Below are 16419 nucleotides of genomic sequence, written 5' to 3' on the forward strand. Positions count from 1 at the left end.
GTTCTCTCTAGATGAGGGAACGAGTATTGCGAAAAGATTCATCTTTTCTGAGATATTGAAGCCAAAAAATAATCCTTAATTTTTGTATCCATTGTCAACGCAGTGCAGCAGCTGCAGACCTTGAGCGGGCTAGCTAGCGAGCTCATAGGTTGCTCTGCGGCAACTGCTGCAGCCTATAGACGAGCTTGGGCGAACTCACATCCAATGAGAGGCGTCCGCGCGCTCACTGCAACAAAGCCCGCCAAAATGGGCGTGACTAGAGTGCATATAAGCGTAGTTCGTAGGCTGGAACCCTGGTTTTCATTGACTGAAGCGAAAAGTCGCTCGTGGCGCGAGCACGGCCGGCTACGCAATACTCGTTCCCTCATCTAGAGAGAACCGAGGTTACGTTAGGTAACCGATACGTTCTCTTACGAGAGGTTCTCTCGTATTGCGTAAGCTAGCTTACGCTACGGGAACCCATTGTCAACGCCGTGCGCGCCAAGCATCCACTGTATGAGCCCCAGGGAATTAAGGGGGACCCGGGGGAGCCCTTATGAGTGGGGAAATAATATTTGGCCGGCAAGAATGCGGGTCATTGATTGTGTAATACATAAGCACATAGTGGGAAGGGAACGACAGAGCGGCGGTGCCGGTCTGTGTGGAATGTGTCCCATCAGTGCAGCTCACCAGGGGAGCTGTAGCGTATTAAACCGCTAGTAGTTTTGCCTGCAGAGCGGGCACTTCCATATTGTAAAATCTGACAAAGGTGGAGGGGGAAGTCCATCCCGCTGCCACACATATGTCGTGAATGGAAATCCCGCTGGACCATGCCCACGAGGATGCCATGCCTCTAGTGGAGTGAGCCCTAATGCCCAACGGGCATGGCAGGTCTTTTGACGCGTATGCAGCAGCAATAGCGTCCACTATCCATCTAGATAGTGTCTGTTTCGAGGCGGCGAGACCTTTGGTGCGCCCTCCGAACGAAACGAAAAGCTGCTCAGAGCGTCTGAAAGCGGCGGAGCGCGCAGTATACAATCTCAGTGCTCTGACCGGGCAAAGGAGATTGGCGTCGCGTTCGCTATCGGGTGCTGGCAGCGCCGATAGGGAAATGACCTGTGCTCTGAAAGGAGTACCGATCACCTTGGGAACATAGCCGTGTCTAGGCTTTAAAATGACCTTGGAGTCACTTGGTCCAAACTCAAGACACGCAGCGCTGACAGACAGCGCGTGAAGGTCTCCCACACGTTTGACTGATGACAGGGCAGTCAGAAAAACGGTTTTGAGTGAAAGGTATTTCAAATCCACGGATTGAAGTGGTTCGAAAGGGGGGGCTTTCATAGTTTCGAGAACTATAGAAAGATCCCAGATAGGAACCGATGGGGGGCGCGGGGGGTTCATCCTTCTAGCTCCCCTGAGGAAGCGGATGACCAGCTCGTTTTTACCCCATGACTGGCCGTGCAGGGGTTCAGCGAACGCCGCAACGGCCGCCACATACACTTTGAGCGTGGATGGGGATCTGCCCTTATCCAGCAGCTCTTGTAGAAATACGAGCAGCGACGACACCCCACATGTCCGCGGGTCCAGGTCTCGGTCGGTGCACCATTTTGAGAACACAGACCATTTTGACGCATAGAGTCTTCTCGTGGAAGGGGCTCTAGCGTGTATGATGGTGTTTATTACTCCTTCTGGCAGAGCGACGGGTAGTCGTTGATCACCCACGCATGCAGCGCCCAGCGCTCTGGGTGGGGATGCCAGATTGTGCCGCGAGCTTGAGAGAGGAAATCTGCTCTCACTGGGATGGGCCACGGCGCTGTCAGTGACAGCTGCGTAAGCTCCGGGAACCATGTCTGATTCTCCCAACGCGGGGCTATGAGGAGCACCGAGTGACGCGTTTCCCTGATCCTCTGCATTACCTGTGGCAATAGCGAGACGGGAGGGAAGGCGTAAAGCGGGCGTCTGGGCCAGTCCTGGGCCAGCGCGTCCTCGCTTTTCGAGAAAAATATTGGGCAGTGAGAGTTCTCTTTGGACGCAAAGAGGTCTATCTCCGCTCTGCCGAATAGGTGCCATAACGTCTGGACTGTTTGAGCGTGCAGGGACCATTCCCCTGGGGGAATATTGTCTCTGGACAGTCTGTCCGGGCCGTCGTTCAGGTGGCCTGGCACGTGCGTCGCCCTCAGCGAGCGCAGGTGGCACTGGGACCAACTCAGTATGCGTTTCGTCAGATGGAAGAGGTTCCTGGATCTGACACCGCCCTGACGGTTTAGGTAGGATACCACAGATCTGTTGTCCGAACGGACCAGGACGTGGTGACCCTGAATGACCGGGAGAAAGCGCACGAGCGCGTACTCGACCGCTATCATTTCCAGACAATTTATGTGAAGGAGCTTTTCCTGAACTGACCATAGGCCGAAAACCGGAGAGCCCTCGCAGACCGCGCCCCAACCCGTGTTGGACGCGTCTGTCGAGATGACTTTTCGGCGAGATACAGCTCCCATTGTCACTCCCCGCTGATACCATTCGGCCACTGTCCAGGGCTGCAGAGCTGAAATACAGGTCTGAGTCACCTTGATGGGCTGGCGGCCTGTGGCCCAAGCCCGGCGAGACGCGCGGGTGTTTAGCCAATGCTGAAGCGGGCGCATGTGCAGTAAACCCAGCTGAAGTACTGCTGCGGCTGAGGCCATGTAGCCTAGCACTCTCTGAAATTTCTTCAGAGGTGTGAGGCTGTTCATCTGAAATGACGCGGCTAGTCGCTGCACACGGCGCGCGCGCTGTGTAGATAAGCGAGCCGTCATTGCCACTGAGTCTAGTTCTATTCCAAGGAAGGAAATTGCCTGACTGGGCTGTAGTGAGCTCTTGGTCCAATTGACTGCAAGGCCCAAACTGTTCAGATGACTGAGGAGAACTGTCCTGTGAGACAGAAGCTCCGTATGTGATTGTGCCAAAATCAGCCAATCGTCCAAATAGTTCAGAATTCGCAAACCCTGACTCCGCAGGGGTGCGAGCGCCGCGTCCATGCACTTCGTGAAAGTACGGGGTGCTAAGGACAGGCCGAACGGAAGGACGGTGTATTGATAAACCTGGCCGTCGAAGGCGAATCTCAAGAATGGCCTGTGACGGGGATTTATCTGAATCTGAAAGTATGCATTTTTCAGATCGAGAGAAATAAACCAGTCCCCCTGGCGCACATGCGCGAGGAGTTTGCTGGTTGTAAGCATTTTGAACGGTCTTTTTGCAAGCGCTTTGTTCAAAACCCTGAGATCTAATATTGGTCTGAGGCCGCCGTCTTTCTTGGGGACAAGAAAATAACGGCTGTAAAACCCCGACTCGCTCAGGGGAGGCGGCACTCTCTCTATGGCCCTTTTGCACAGAAGGTTTGCTATTTCTGAACGAAGCATGCACGCTGCTTCCGTGTTCAAAGTAGTTTCGAGCCGCGCTCTGAAGCAAGGAGGACGGCGATCGAACTGTAGCAAATAGCCCTGTTTTATTGTGCTTAACACCCATTCGGATATCCCTGGAATATCTTCCCACGCTTTGAAGCGTAATGTTAGAGGGTGAATGGCCAAATCGCTCTGATTGCCGCACACAGCGCGCTGAACAGAATGTGTGAGCGCGCTTACTGTGCTTATGCTGGACTGCTCGCAGACAGCATGGACAGGCTGTTCTGTGAGTGACTTCCCGATTGAGGTGAATGGGGAAAGAGTCACGTCTGTTAAGTGATGCGCAAGCATAGCCACGGGCACGGGACTTACATACAGAGAAGTGTTTGCTGGCCGTGTGACAGAGCGGGCAGAGAATGGGCGCGCGCACGTATTCGTGAGCGCATTTATTGACTCTAACACTCGAGTGGTTCGTAACCGCTTTTGAGTGTGCTCTGATGGGGACACGGAACGTGTAATGCTTGTGTGTAGAGGTGAACACTAGATTGTGGGCACATTTTCTACACATAAGGCTGGTCGTGTGACAGAGCGGCCAGAGAATGGGCGCGCGCACGGATTCGTGGGTGCGTTTATTAACCCTAACACTCGAGCGGGTCGTAACCGCTTTATGTGAGTGTGCTCTGATAGGGACACGGGACGTGTAATGCTTGTGTGTAGGGGTGAACACTGAATTGTGGGCACATTTTCTACACATAAGGCTTTATTTTGGGTCGCCGTGGAAACGGCGTTTGAGTGCAGGCAAGCGGGTAATATCACCGGCTTGTTGGCTGCTGAATCCACCACTGCAGTAGCCTGAGAGAAGGGGACTGACAGGGGGCGAAGCTTTGACGGTGGTCCGGCCGTGGCGGGACTGAGCCGTCGTTTTCTCAAAAAAGCTAGGAGGACTTCGGTTGCTCAGGTTTCAATACAATCATAGGCCGAGGCCCGCAGGGGGGCGGCGGTCTGCGGCGGCTGTCTGAGCGCGATCGAGGGCGGCCGCCCTGTCGACGCTGAGAAGTCTGGCTTGTTGAGCTGGGCGCTGTGAAGAGGCTCGTGCAGGAGGCTGGTCACGTGGGCGGCCTGCAGAGGAGCTAGCGCGACGAGGCAGAAAGAGATTCATGGCTTGGGCTTCGAGAAACGGTCAACAATGCCACTCACCGCGGAACCGAAGAGACCGGACAGAGAGAGCGGCGCGTAGTGCGTTCAGCTTCTCCCAAGTCGGCTAGTCAGATCTGAAACAGCCTCTGTCTGTAAGACGGCCATGGAATGCAGAGCAGATGCGGCTTGGCCGGCGGCGGTATAGGCGCGGCCAACACAGGCGGAAGTAGTTCTGCAGGCCTTAGACGGGAGCACCAGCTTAGACCGCCATCTCGCGGAGGGCGGGCAAAGGTGCGGCGTGGAGTCTGTTGGGAGCCTGCTCAGGGGGCGGTGACCACTCGAGCCCGAGGCGGTCGACGGCCTGTGTGAGGAGGCGCGTTAGTTCCCCTTCGACTCCGGCGCGGGTCCTGCTGGATTCCTGGGCCGAGGAGGAGGCGTGTGAGCCTGACCACTCCTCGCTGTCCGAAGCCATGATGGAACAGCCCTTATCCTCCGCTTCTTCGTCCGAGATGGCAGCAGAGCAGCCGCTCGGCGGCAACTGCGCGTCCCGGGTGGGCGGGGAGGGTGAAGGCGATGCTCGAGGGAGGGGCTCCGGCGAGGCAATCGCTTCTACCACTGGTTCCGGCAGCCTTTGAGAGCGGCGCTTTTTACTGCGCGGCTGAATGGAAGGCGGCGCGGCGGCTTCGGTCCTGAGCGCTTCGAGTCGAGCCCGCAGGGTCGACATCGGAAGCTCCTCGCAGAGATCGCATCCGCCTTCAGCGAGGGCGAGCTCTGCATGCCCCAGTCCCAGGCAGAGAGCGCAGATGACGTGGCGGTCTCCGGTGCTGAGAGGGGCGCGGCATGAGGCGCAAGTGGAGCGAGGCATCTTTAAAAAGACGCTCGTACTCTTTTGTGAAGTTCATAAGAACTAGCTTGCTTTAAAAAGGATACGTCGCCGGATGGCGTAGCTCGCAGGACGGCTGAAGGTGGCGAAGACGGCCGGCTTCTTCGAGCGCTGTCCACGCTTGCTTGATGCCCCTCGAACGGCGACGCGGCTTCCAGTTCAGAGATGCGAAGAGCTTCGCTGAAGAGATGAAAATCAGGGTTCCAGCCTACGAACTACGCTTATATGCACTCTAGTCACGCCCATTTTGGCGGGCTTTGTTGCAGTGAGCGCGCGGACGCCTCTCATTGGATGCGAGTTCGCCCAAGCTCGTCTATAGGCTGCAGCAGTTGCCGCAGAGCAACCTATGAGCTCGCTAGCTAGCCCGCTCAAGGTCTGCAGCTGCCGCACTGCGTTGACAATGGATACAAAAATTAAGGATCATTTTTTGGCTTCAATATCTCAGAAAAGATGAATCTTTCCCATAGCGTAAGCTAACTTACGCAATACGAGAGAACCTCTCGTAAGAGAACAATATTCACTCTTTATACACGTTCAAGTGCAGACACAACAAAGGTGTGCCTTGGATAATTATATAAAAGCAAATAAAATGCAAATAAATCCTATTAATAAAACAATTTGTAGACATTTTCTGCTGAGTTCTTCAGGCACAGATTCAGTGTAGGCCTGCTCATAACAAAAAAGTACAGCACAGGCTACCCAATACATTGCTGGCACACTGTTTAGCCAGAGACCACTGAACACAGCAACTAAACACTGGCTTAATGAACACAAGTCTGATCCAATGAGTGATGACATCAGGAAGAGTAAATCCTGTGGTGAAGTGTCTGAGCACAGGATTGTAGTATGAGAGAGAGATCAAAGAATTCTTTCATGTTTAGGACCAGAAGAAAGAAGTTTAATTCACAAGGACCAGACACAAACACGCAATTCACAGATGAGATATCTGATGAGTCAGAGTTTTTCTTTTACTGTCAAACAGGCAAAAGCATGAACAAACACACGTAAACAAGCCTGCCAATAAACAGACATTTGTCATAGGAAATATTTAGTGAATGAAAGTCAGAGAACACAACCTGGGATATTTCAGTTAAATTAATAACAAATCATGTTAAATTCAAATTTAAGCATATGGAAATTAGTTCCACCCACACAGAGAAACCTCATATTTCAAACACAATCCCTCACAAACACACAGCGCGCCCCCGCCCGTCAGCATGACAACTTTAAAAAAATGCTAGCTGTCATTTTTTTTTCTCTTCACTTTAAGGGTAGCCTAAATGACAGCACATAAAACCTGTATTACAGTTTGACAATGCTGTTAAACATTTCCATCACTACATGACACAAAATGTTCCTCGTCGTTTCCCTCTGCATAACATTTAAAACTGTCAAATAATGTCTAAGGCAATCACACATCAATGTCAGATGAAAAATGTTAAACTTTCCCAGTTAAACGATCAAAAATAACCCAACACACATAATACAAAAGGAGTCTAAAATTACACAATAAAATTAAAGCCAGACTGACAAAAAAAACGTTTGTAATCTGTGGCGAATTCACCTCAGGTGAGAGTAACTCTCATAAACTCACCTGTGTGAAGATATACATCTCAGCTTGGTTCCTGACAAAAAAAAGTGCTTCTACAAATTTCCCCTGCTTCATAAAAGACACAGAACCCTTTTTATGCACGTAAGGCAATGTTAAATGCTTTATGAATGTGTTTATTTATGTTGAGGTGAAACCTGTAGAAACAGGTTCGCTCTCATTCCTACCTGCTAACCTGCTAACCCGCTATAAAAATTCCCTCAAAACCGAGAAAACACCTCGAACAGTCCATATTTTCACACATCACCGATTTAGGAACTTACCTGAAGCGATATTCCAGGTGTTCCGTGCACTAAAGTGAGTGAAATATGCCTAATTTGAGGGTTATGGGTGTTGTTCAGGAGTTGAGTATCGAAGTTCCTTGTTCCTGAGCCGCGGCGCGAGCGAACTCCTCCGGCACGCTGTTTCCCCACGCGCTCCTGACTGACTGGCCTGTGCCTGTGAACTACGCTGGGAGTCATCGCTTGGAGGGATGATTGAGGAGATATGGACGCCACCGTGAGGCGAGTGTTGAAACACACACACACACAAAGTGGCACCGAAAAATTGCATTTGATAGAATAAATATCAAGCAAAGTACACTTATTTTTTTAAGATAGATAGCAATCACACGTTCTAACATAGCATATATATATATAATACATAATACATGTAACTGGATTACGTATTTAAAATACAAAATATTAGTAACTGTATTCCACTACAGTTACAATTAAATAATTGGTAATTAGAATACAGTTACATTCAAAAAGTATTTTGATTACTGAAAAAATTACTTTGCAATTTATTGTCATTTGTTTAATTTAATATTTAGTCCTTTCAGATGGAAAACATTTATACATAGAAATGAAGCGATCCAAAGTGCATTTGAACAGCGGTGAAACACTTTCTTATTATGTGTTACATTCATACGAGCAGACAGAGAAGAAAGTTTGAAGTAAATTTGTAGCAGAAGAAATAGAAATAAACCTTGTGTAAATTGTCAGCTTTACACTAAGCTAAAATGCTATTTCTAGCCATTTTACATGCACGATCATATTTTTTTATCAAGAAAATTCACATTGAATCATAATTTCTTTTTTCTAGTAAGACCTTTGATATTAGGGCAAAAATCGTATTCTTGACAATAATTTTTGTATTGTTTTCCTGTAAAATTATCTAAAATTCCTTAAAACAAGATCAGTTTGATTTATCTTGTTTTAGAAACAAAACTGCATAAGTTATTTAGGTTTTTCAGAGAATGTATTTTGTGTATTTTGTCTTCTTGTACTGGCAGAGTTTTTATAGTCAAAACAATTGAAAAAAAATCTACCATTGCTGAAGAATTAATCCAAAGTACTTAAAATAAATTACTTACCTTGAGTAATCTAAAGGAATATGTTACAAATTACATTTTGCATCATGTATTCTGTAATCTGTAGTGGAATACATTTCAAAAGTATCCCTCTCAAGCCTGTATATGTATATACATATATATATTTAAGCAATATCACTCGAGCAAGAGTGCGATATGGCCCTACATCAGCACTGCTGTGATTCGGCCGCAGGCCGAGTGCCGTAGGTAATGACAGCAGTGCTGATTTAGGGCCATATAGCACAACTTTGAGTGTGATATTGCTTATATACAACAGTTCAATGAACAAGTAAATAAAAAAAAAATGAAGAAAACTGAGTACAGTCATAAAAAATGCATTTGTGCATGTAACTACTTTATTACGCGACGGATCAGAATCTACCGTTGCAGGTTCAAAGCAAATGATGCGTCCAAGCCTCCGTTAGTAATTCAAAAATTTCACTTCAGAAATAGTATCACGACTTGTGTTGTTTCTAACAAGTTATTGGATAAACAAGGATGGATGTGTGTGTGAGAGAGAGAATGAGAGAGAGAGAGATGGAGCGTGTAAATTCACCTGTTGCCACTCCCAAGCAGAGATGCTGTCAGCTTTCTGAAGATCAGCTTTCTCAGTGGAAATATTTTCGCTATTTCCGGTGCACAAATGGTAAATGGTCTGCACTTATATAGCGCTTTTTTTAACCTTAGAGGTTATCAAAGCGCTTTACACTATGTCCCATTCACCCATTCACACTCACACTCATACACCAATGGCGGCAGAGCTGCCATGCAAGGTGCTAGCCTGCCATTGGGAGCAACTTGGGGTTCATATGGAGATGTGTGGGCCGGGAATCGAACCACCAACCCTGAGATTAGCAGCCGACCCGCTCTACCACTTGAGCCACAGTCGCCCCAAGACACAAGAGTCGATCACTGTAGAAACCACAATGTCCTCCGCCATTTTAAATAGCACCCATTGTGTAATTAATCAGTCTGTTGTGTCATCCTAGGTTAAGTAAGCCAATTACGACCAGGGACGTGCACAAACATTTTGAGGGGCAGTCACTTCAAATATCATCTATTATAACTAAATACTACTATGCGGTTAAAAAATTTATTTAATTTGGGTGAGCAAGCTTTCATTTTGTGTGATATTTAAGGGGCACCTCAGCAAAAGGGCAGAGGCTGGGGTCCCCAGAGCCACCCCCTCTGCACATGCTTGAATATGACACGTCAGTGTTAACATGTTCGTAAAAATAATTTAAACTAAAGGTGCAAAGTTCCTATGTGCATTGTCGTTTCTAGCTATAAGCGGTATTAAACGGCTGTCTAGAGACATGAAGGTGTCCCGCAAAGCACGATTTTTTTTCAAATATGTTGAAGACTGTATTGTGGTGTGGGAGCGGAGGGCAGGTTGGGTTGGGTTCTCCATCGAGGATTTCACTCAGGGTCCCCATACGCACAGAAACAGCCCTGTCTATGTGGCTTTGCATGGAAATACAAACTACATTATATTAGTAAATATTTATGTTATACAAAATACAGTATTACTGTGCTATATCAAAAATGGGCCTAAAAACCTAACAAAAATGCATGAAATATGACAACACCAAACCATTAAATTCTGATGACACTCAGAGAAGTATTTTTTACATTTTCTTCAGTATGTGTATCATTAATGTAACTGATTTTCAAAAGAATTGCCTTTGGTTGTTCAGATGAACACAGTGCAACACATAGAGTAGAACAGAACACAGGTGTCTCATGACATGTTTTAAATTAAATGTTCATTTGAAAAACAGTATGGATGGGCACAATAACAGTATGGATGGACGCAATAACACTTTTGGTGAAATAATTCAAATAATTATAGGTAGGCCTATACGTATGTCCACTTTATCAATTATTGGTTTGTTCTCCATTTTCTAAAATATCCTGATGCTGTTTTACTGAGTGAGATACTGCTGCAAATTATTCAGTAAGCGAATCAGACTGAATAGTGAATTGATTCAGATCTTTTTATCTGTTTGGCCAATTCGCTAAAAAGAACTGACTCAATAGAATTATTTATTTATGAATCAGGCATCACAAGTTCTGATTCCACACATTTGACTGAAATACGAGACACGTTTTATAAAAAAGCTGATATTGTCAGTCAAATAAATGTATATATTTTTGGTATTTTTTTAAAAGGGGCTCGACTGGATTGGGGAATAAGTCAGAGACCGAGTCCACATGCTCACGAGTCCATGACGAGACCAAGAACATGAAAATATGGTCCAAGTCTGTTCTCAAGTACTAAAATACTGTTTTTTTTTTGTTTTTTTTTTCAATGCAATCAAAAACAAAAATCTCCTATCCAGGCCAAATTAAAATTCATTCATAGGTTGATTTTCAGAGAAGCAAACAATATGGTCTTATTACAACATTGCTCTGGCTCAAACTATGGAGTGAGTTTGGTAAAGGGCTATCTGTTTACCCAACCAATGGAGAACGGGGTGTGTGTAGGGAAACCTTAAATTAAATTAAATCAATAATTTTTATATGATTTTTAACTCAACCAAATATCTTTTCTATTTCATCTTTGCAAAAATGCTCTCAGACAGGACACATATTTTTCAAATTCTAAATCAAGTCTGTCATTTTCTCCCTCTGGTAGCCACTCCTACCTTATTTCAGTGAAATTGAAACTTATCCCTACTTCCTGCTCAGTGCTCATTCTGGGTGTGGGATTCAGCTGCTTTGTGTCTCGCCTGCTTCGTGTTTTATTGTTTTTAACTTTTGGAGTCAGACTTTTGGTGTGCTGCTGTTCAGGTGTGCAGCAATATGGCAGAATCCAATGTTTCTTTGTGTCGGAGTCAGTTCAGCTGTTCAATCTGTCTAGATCTACTAATGGATCCAGTGGCCATTCCCTGTGGACACAGTTACTGTATGAGCTGCATTACAGGCTGCTGGGATCAGGAGGATCAGAAGAGAGTCTACAGCTGCCCTCAGTGCAGACAGACCTTCACTCCAAGACCTGTTTTAGGTAAAAACACCATGCTGGCTGAAGTGGTGGAGAAACTCAAGAAGATGAAACTCCAAGCTGCACAACCTACTGAATGTTATGCTGGACCAGATGATGTGGAGTGTGACGTTTGTACTGAGAGAAAACACAAAGCTGTTAAGTCCTGTCTGGTGTGTCTGAACTCTTACTGTCAAAATCACCTTGAACAACATGAGAATCTTTTCAATGGTAAGAGACACAGTTTGATGGATGCCACTGGACGACTGCAGGAGATGATCTGTCCTCAACATGATAAACTGCTGGAGATTTTCTGTCGTACTGATCAACAATGTATATGCTATCTATGTACAATGGATGAACACAAAAACCATGACACTGTATCAGCTACAGCAGAAAGGACTAAGAAACAGGTACAAATTGATATTAGGACTAAAATATGCAAAAACTGCATATATGCAGTAACGCAATAATAATGTAAATCCTAATTTTATACATTTGAACAAATGTTATCATAAAGGTTTTTTGTTTTATCATCCTGTTCCATGTGTTGTCTTGAAATTGCCTGGAAACTATGATGTTTAAATTATGTATAAATAACAGCAGGTGAACATCTAAAAACAGTGAGACTAAACTGAGAATATATAATTTATCTCCATTCAAGTGCTTTCTCATCGAAACATTAAAAATGCCCCCATCAACTATGTAGTACATGTCATTATGTGGCAATAATCAAATGCATTCTTGTCACTGCACAAACAAGGTAATAAATGTGTGTAAAAAACATTCTTAAACTGTAAGATTAAAATTGGTATGAACGTTTTAAAAATAAAATAACATTTTGTAAATACTTTTAAATGTTGGTTAATCAATCTCCAGCAATCCACAAGCACTAAACAGTCAACTTTTTTACAGGCACAGTTGGAGGCGACACAGAAAACAAACCAGCAGAGAATCCAGCAGAGAGAGAAGGAGCTTCAAGAGCTGAGAGAGACTGTGGAGTTTCACAAGGTGAGTTTTGAGCAGAAGAACAACTGCTGGCTGCTGGAAGAGCTGTTTCACAGTCAGTTAGGACTCTCCTCCAATCAGTCAGTGAGGAGCCCAATGCTGGAGCACTTCCCAGTCCCACTGAACCCCACTGTGGGTAACAGGCTGTGTGAGGTACCAGTAAGAGCTGATGGTCCTCTCTCTGTGTGTCCTAACAGCGCTCTGCACAGTCCGCAGTGGAGGACAGTGAGAGGATCTTTACTGAGCTGATCCGCTCCATTGAGAGAAGCCGCTCTGAGGTGACACAGCTGATCAGAGATCAGGAAAAGGCTGCAGTGAGTCGAGCTGAAGGACTCTTGGAGCGACTGGAGCAGGAGATTGCTGATCTGAGGAAGAGAGACGCTGAGCTGGAGCAGCTTTCACACACAGAGGATCACATCCATTTTCTTCAGGTTTAACCTTTTAGCTCTTAAGGGTGATGTAGAGTGGTGTGGTGTAGTGGTTAAAGCTCAGGACTGGTTGTCTAAACTCAAGGTTTGAATCACAGCAGGAGCAAGGCATGTGCTTTTACCGTTGAGCTTTGAGCAAGATACTTGTGATTTTTAGATGTCTTTACCTTATATTTTTGTTTTTTGTTGTTGTTTTTGTGTCTGTGAAGACTTTCCAGTATCTCTCTGACCCTCCTGCATCTACAGACTTACCCAGCATCACTGTCAGTTCTGTTGTTTCCTTTGATGAAGTAGGAGAATCTGTCTCTCATCTTAGAGACAAACTGGAGCATTTCTGCATAGAGGAAATAGAAAAGATAACTGATAGAGGTAAAACAGTGGTCATTTATTTAATCTCAGAAATAAGTCATGCATTGTGTGTAAAATGTAATAATATCGAACAGATGTACGTGCAAAGTTCTTTTTACTATATTACAATGAAAATGTCTGTTGATTTTTTATAGTAAAATATTTGGAGATAATTCCCACCCCTGAATACAAGACCAGAGACGAGTTCCTTCAATGTAAGTAACAATGAAAACAATAACATTCGAACACATCATGGTGAACAATTTTGTACTTTTTTATTTTCATAAAAAAATTACTTCATAATAATAATTCCTTACATTTTTATATAGCGCTTTTCTTGGCACTCAAAGCGCTCCACATAGTAAGGGGGAACATTTGGCCCACGATGTTGGCAAATCCTGAAGCACATGTACACAAATACACATCTTCACATTGAGATATAGAACTTAAGTAGTTTATTTATAATGATTCAGTGCTCATGTGCTCATATGTTTTGTCTCAGATTTTTGCAGGTTCACCCTGGATTCAAACACGGCACATAGAAGCCTTTGTCTGTCTCAGGGGAAAAGAGAGGTTACATGCAGTGATGAATACCAACAGTATCCTGATCATCCAGACAGATTTGATGATAGTTTTCAGGTGCTGTGTAGAGAGAGTGTGAGTGGACGCTGTTACTGGGAGGTTGAGTGGAGTCAGAGTGATGGGATGGAAATTTCAGTGTCATATAAGAGCATCAGCAGAAAAGGAGATGATGAGGAGTGTGTGTTTGGGTTCAATGATCAATCATGGAGTTTGTACTGCTCTGAATCCAGATGCACATTCTGGCACAATAACATAGAGACTGAACTCCCTGTAGTCTCCAGCTCCTCTAGAATTGGAGTGTATCTGGATCACAGTGCTGGAATTCTGTCCTTCTACACCGTCTCTGACACAATGACCCTCATCCACAGAGTCCACACCACATTCACTCAGCCTCTCTATCCTGGGTTTGGACTAGTTTCTGGTTCAGCAGTTAAATTGTGTGGCTTAACAGTGATTACTGAGTCAAGATGATTGTCTTAAAAATGATCTTATTTTTTAATAAAACAAATCTAAAACATGTCAGATATAATATCCTCATCATAATAATCTAAAATGGATGTAGTGTAAAAATGAAAAATAAATGTGGCGAAATCTTCATTGACACCTACAGTACAAATAATTTCACAATGTAGGCTGAATGTATTTACAGAAATGTAAATAAAACAAATTGAATGCATGAGATTCATTGTGTTGTGATGTTCTTCCATCAAACAATAAAATATACTCTATATTTATTAATTTGCTTATTTAAATGGTTTAGACTCATAACTGAGCAAACATTCAACAGATTTAGAAGTTTTTCCATTCTCTTAAATTAACATTGAATAATTAACAGCGGTGACACACCTTGAAGAGACTTTTCATTTAATAAGAATACCAATTAAAAGCGAGAAACATGTCCATGAATGTAAAAGAACTTGGTGTTGGGGAACATGAAGGTTTTGCTGTGTCAGTGAAGACGATGCAGACTAAGAGGTCCTCATCTATGTGGACACCAGACCATGACACCAAACCTGGATCCAAGACACCTGATGCAAGGGGACTGTGTAGTCATCATATCAACATATTTTACTCACAGGAATTGGTTAGGAAGTATGAATCTCATTAGTCATCCTAATAAAATCTCTATGTGGTCTCGGTGTAATTTGCTAAATTGTGTTAAAATCTGACCGGTAATCAAGAGATTCAATTAATGCTACAGATATAGTACATCCAGAAATGTTATATCAGTAAGTGACCTGCTTCGATGCATGTAGGAGATTTCACAATCACTGCATAATAAAGCACAACAGAGGGCAGCAGAGTGTTAAATAGCACGTTTACATGAAAGATCTCTAGAACAAAAATGTGCACATTTAGAATAAAACAAGTGAAGTTTATATCAGCTGTTGAGTCTTTAACTTCTTTTCCACTTTTAAATTCCACTCCACCACTCTCATTTTGTTAGACACTCCAACCTTCAGTGAAACTTCTTCCTTCCAACGCCCCGCTCATTCTGGGTGTGGGATACTGCTGCTCCTTGTCCTGCTTCATTTGTCTTTTACTGTTTCTATCTTTAGTGTTTAGACTATTGAGATCAGGATGATCAGAAGAAAGTTTACAGCTGTCCTCAGTGCAGACAGACCTTCCCTCCAAGACCTGTTTTAGGTAAAAACATCATGCTGGCTGAAGTGGTGGGAAAACTGAAGAAGAAAAAATGTCAAGCTGCTCGTCCTGATCATTGTCATGGTAAAACTGCAGATGTGGAGTGGGACAACTGTACTGAGATGAAACACGAAGCTTATTTGGCATGGACACACCAATTTATTCTTTATAATTACAATTCCAACTTTTTATAATAATATCGATGTCATGAAAGCTATGAAATCATTTTAGTTCTATTATTTCTATATTAATAATAATATTATTAATGTTAATATTTTTGTTTCTTTTATTATGTTTTGCTTCTTTTTTTTACTATTTTGCTTTGCTTACATAACTCAAACAAAATGTAGTGAGAAACCAATTCTGTCAAGTGTGTCCAAACCTTTGAGTGGTAGCAGTTTGCTTATTTATGGTTTTAATAGCACATTTGCATTACATCACATTCATAATTTGAGTAAATATTTAGTAGATTTATGATTAGTTTATGAAAGTGGTGAACAGGCGTGTTTTACCAAGTGTTATAACACCAGAAGAGCTCTATTTCCAATCAAACATTAAGTGATAAAAAGGTGAAATCTTGTCAGTGACTATTTCTAACCTCTGTCCTGGTACTGTATGGGAAAACGAAGCATGTGACCAAAGGGAGAGTATGGAGAGGTTTCACAGACATACAAGGTTCAATACAAGTTAAGCTCATTCAACAGCATTTGTGGCATAATGCTGATTACCACAAACGTTTATTTTGACTCGCAGAACTTTAATTCTGGGTTACAGTAAGGCACTTACAATGGAAGTGAATGGGGCCAATCGATAAACGTTAAGATACTCACTGTTTCACAAGTATAGCCACAAGAAATTAAACAATATGCATATTAGAATGATTTCAGTGTGATAAAATTGCTTACTAACCTTTTATGTGTAACGTTATATCCAATTTTACCACTTTGTTGCCATGACGATGTAAGGTCAGCAAATCCTATAATGATGATTTAAACAACTTAACTCAGTTTTAAAAGAATAATTAACGAAAGTGCATTTATATAAGTATAACCTTCACATTTGTGCCTTTAAACCCTCGAAAAAT

General features: G+C 43.9%; 2 protein-coding genes across 3 annotated transcripts in view; one reads left to right on the forward strand and one right to left on the reverse strand.

Annotated features, from left to right (window-relative positions):
* LOC127644716 (rho GTPase-activating protein 12-like) overlaps positions 1-7398 on the reverse strand; it is a 51768-nt gene extending 44370 nt beyond the window's left edge. For both annotated transcript variants that reach the window (XM_052128044.1, XM_052128043.1), the window contains exon 1: positions 7252-7398. The gene's annotated coding sequence lies outside the window, so the exon portion shown is untranslated. The remainder of the gene's footprint in view (positions 1-7251) is intronic.
* Positions 7399-11023: 3625 nt separating this feature from the next.
* LOC127644721 (tripartite motif-containing protein 16-like) lies at positions 11024-14366 on the forward strand. The gene is made up of 6 exons (XM_052128052.1): positions 11024-11738; positions 12241-12336; positions 12531-12764; positions 12971-13130; positions 13265-13324; positions 13612-14366. The coding sequence occupies exons 1-6, from the start codon at positions 11148-11150 to the stop codon at positions 14160-14162; spliced, it is 1692 nt and encodes a 563-aa protein (XP_051984012.1). The 5' UTR covers positions 11024-11147; the 3' UTR covers positions 14163-14366.
* Positions 14367-16419: the final 2053 nt, after the last annotated feature.

This window comes from Xyrauchen texanus, chromosome 6 (genome assembly GCF_025860055.1).
Source record: "Xyrauchen texanus isolate HMW12.3.18 chromosome 6, RBS_HiC_50CHRs, whole genome shotgun sequence".
Classification (NCBI taxonomy): domain Eukaryota; kingdom Metazoa; phylum Chordata; class Actinopteri; order Cypriniformes; family Catostomidae; genus Xyrauchen; species Xyrauchen texanus.

Excerpts from the sequence above, each read along its gene's own strand:
- LOC127644721 (XM_052128052.1), top strand. The coding sequence starts at position 11,148 with ATGGCAGAATCCAATGTTTCTTTGTGTCGGAGTCAGTTCAGCTGTTCA. Across the intron at positions 13,131-13,264 it reads AGAAAAGATAACTGATAGAG|TAAAATATTTGGAGATAATT; the intron begins GTAAAACAGTGG and ends GATTTTTTATAG. Across the intron at positions 13,325-13,611 it reads CAGAGACGAGTTCCTTCAAT|ATTTTTGCAGGTTCACCCTG; the intron begins GTAAGTAACAAT and ends GTTTTGTCTCAG.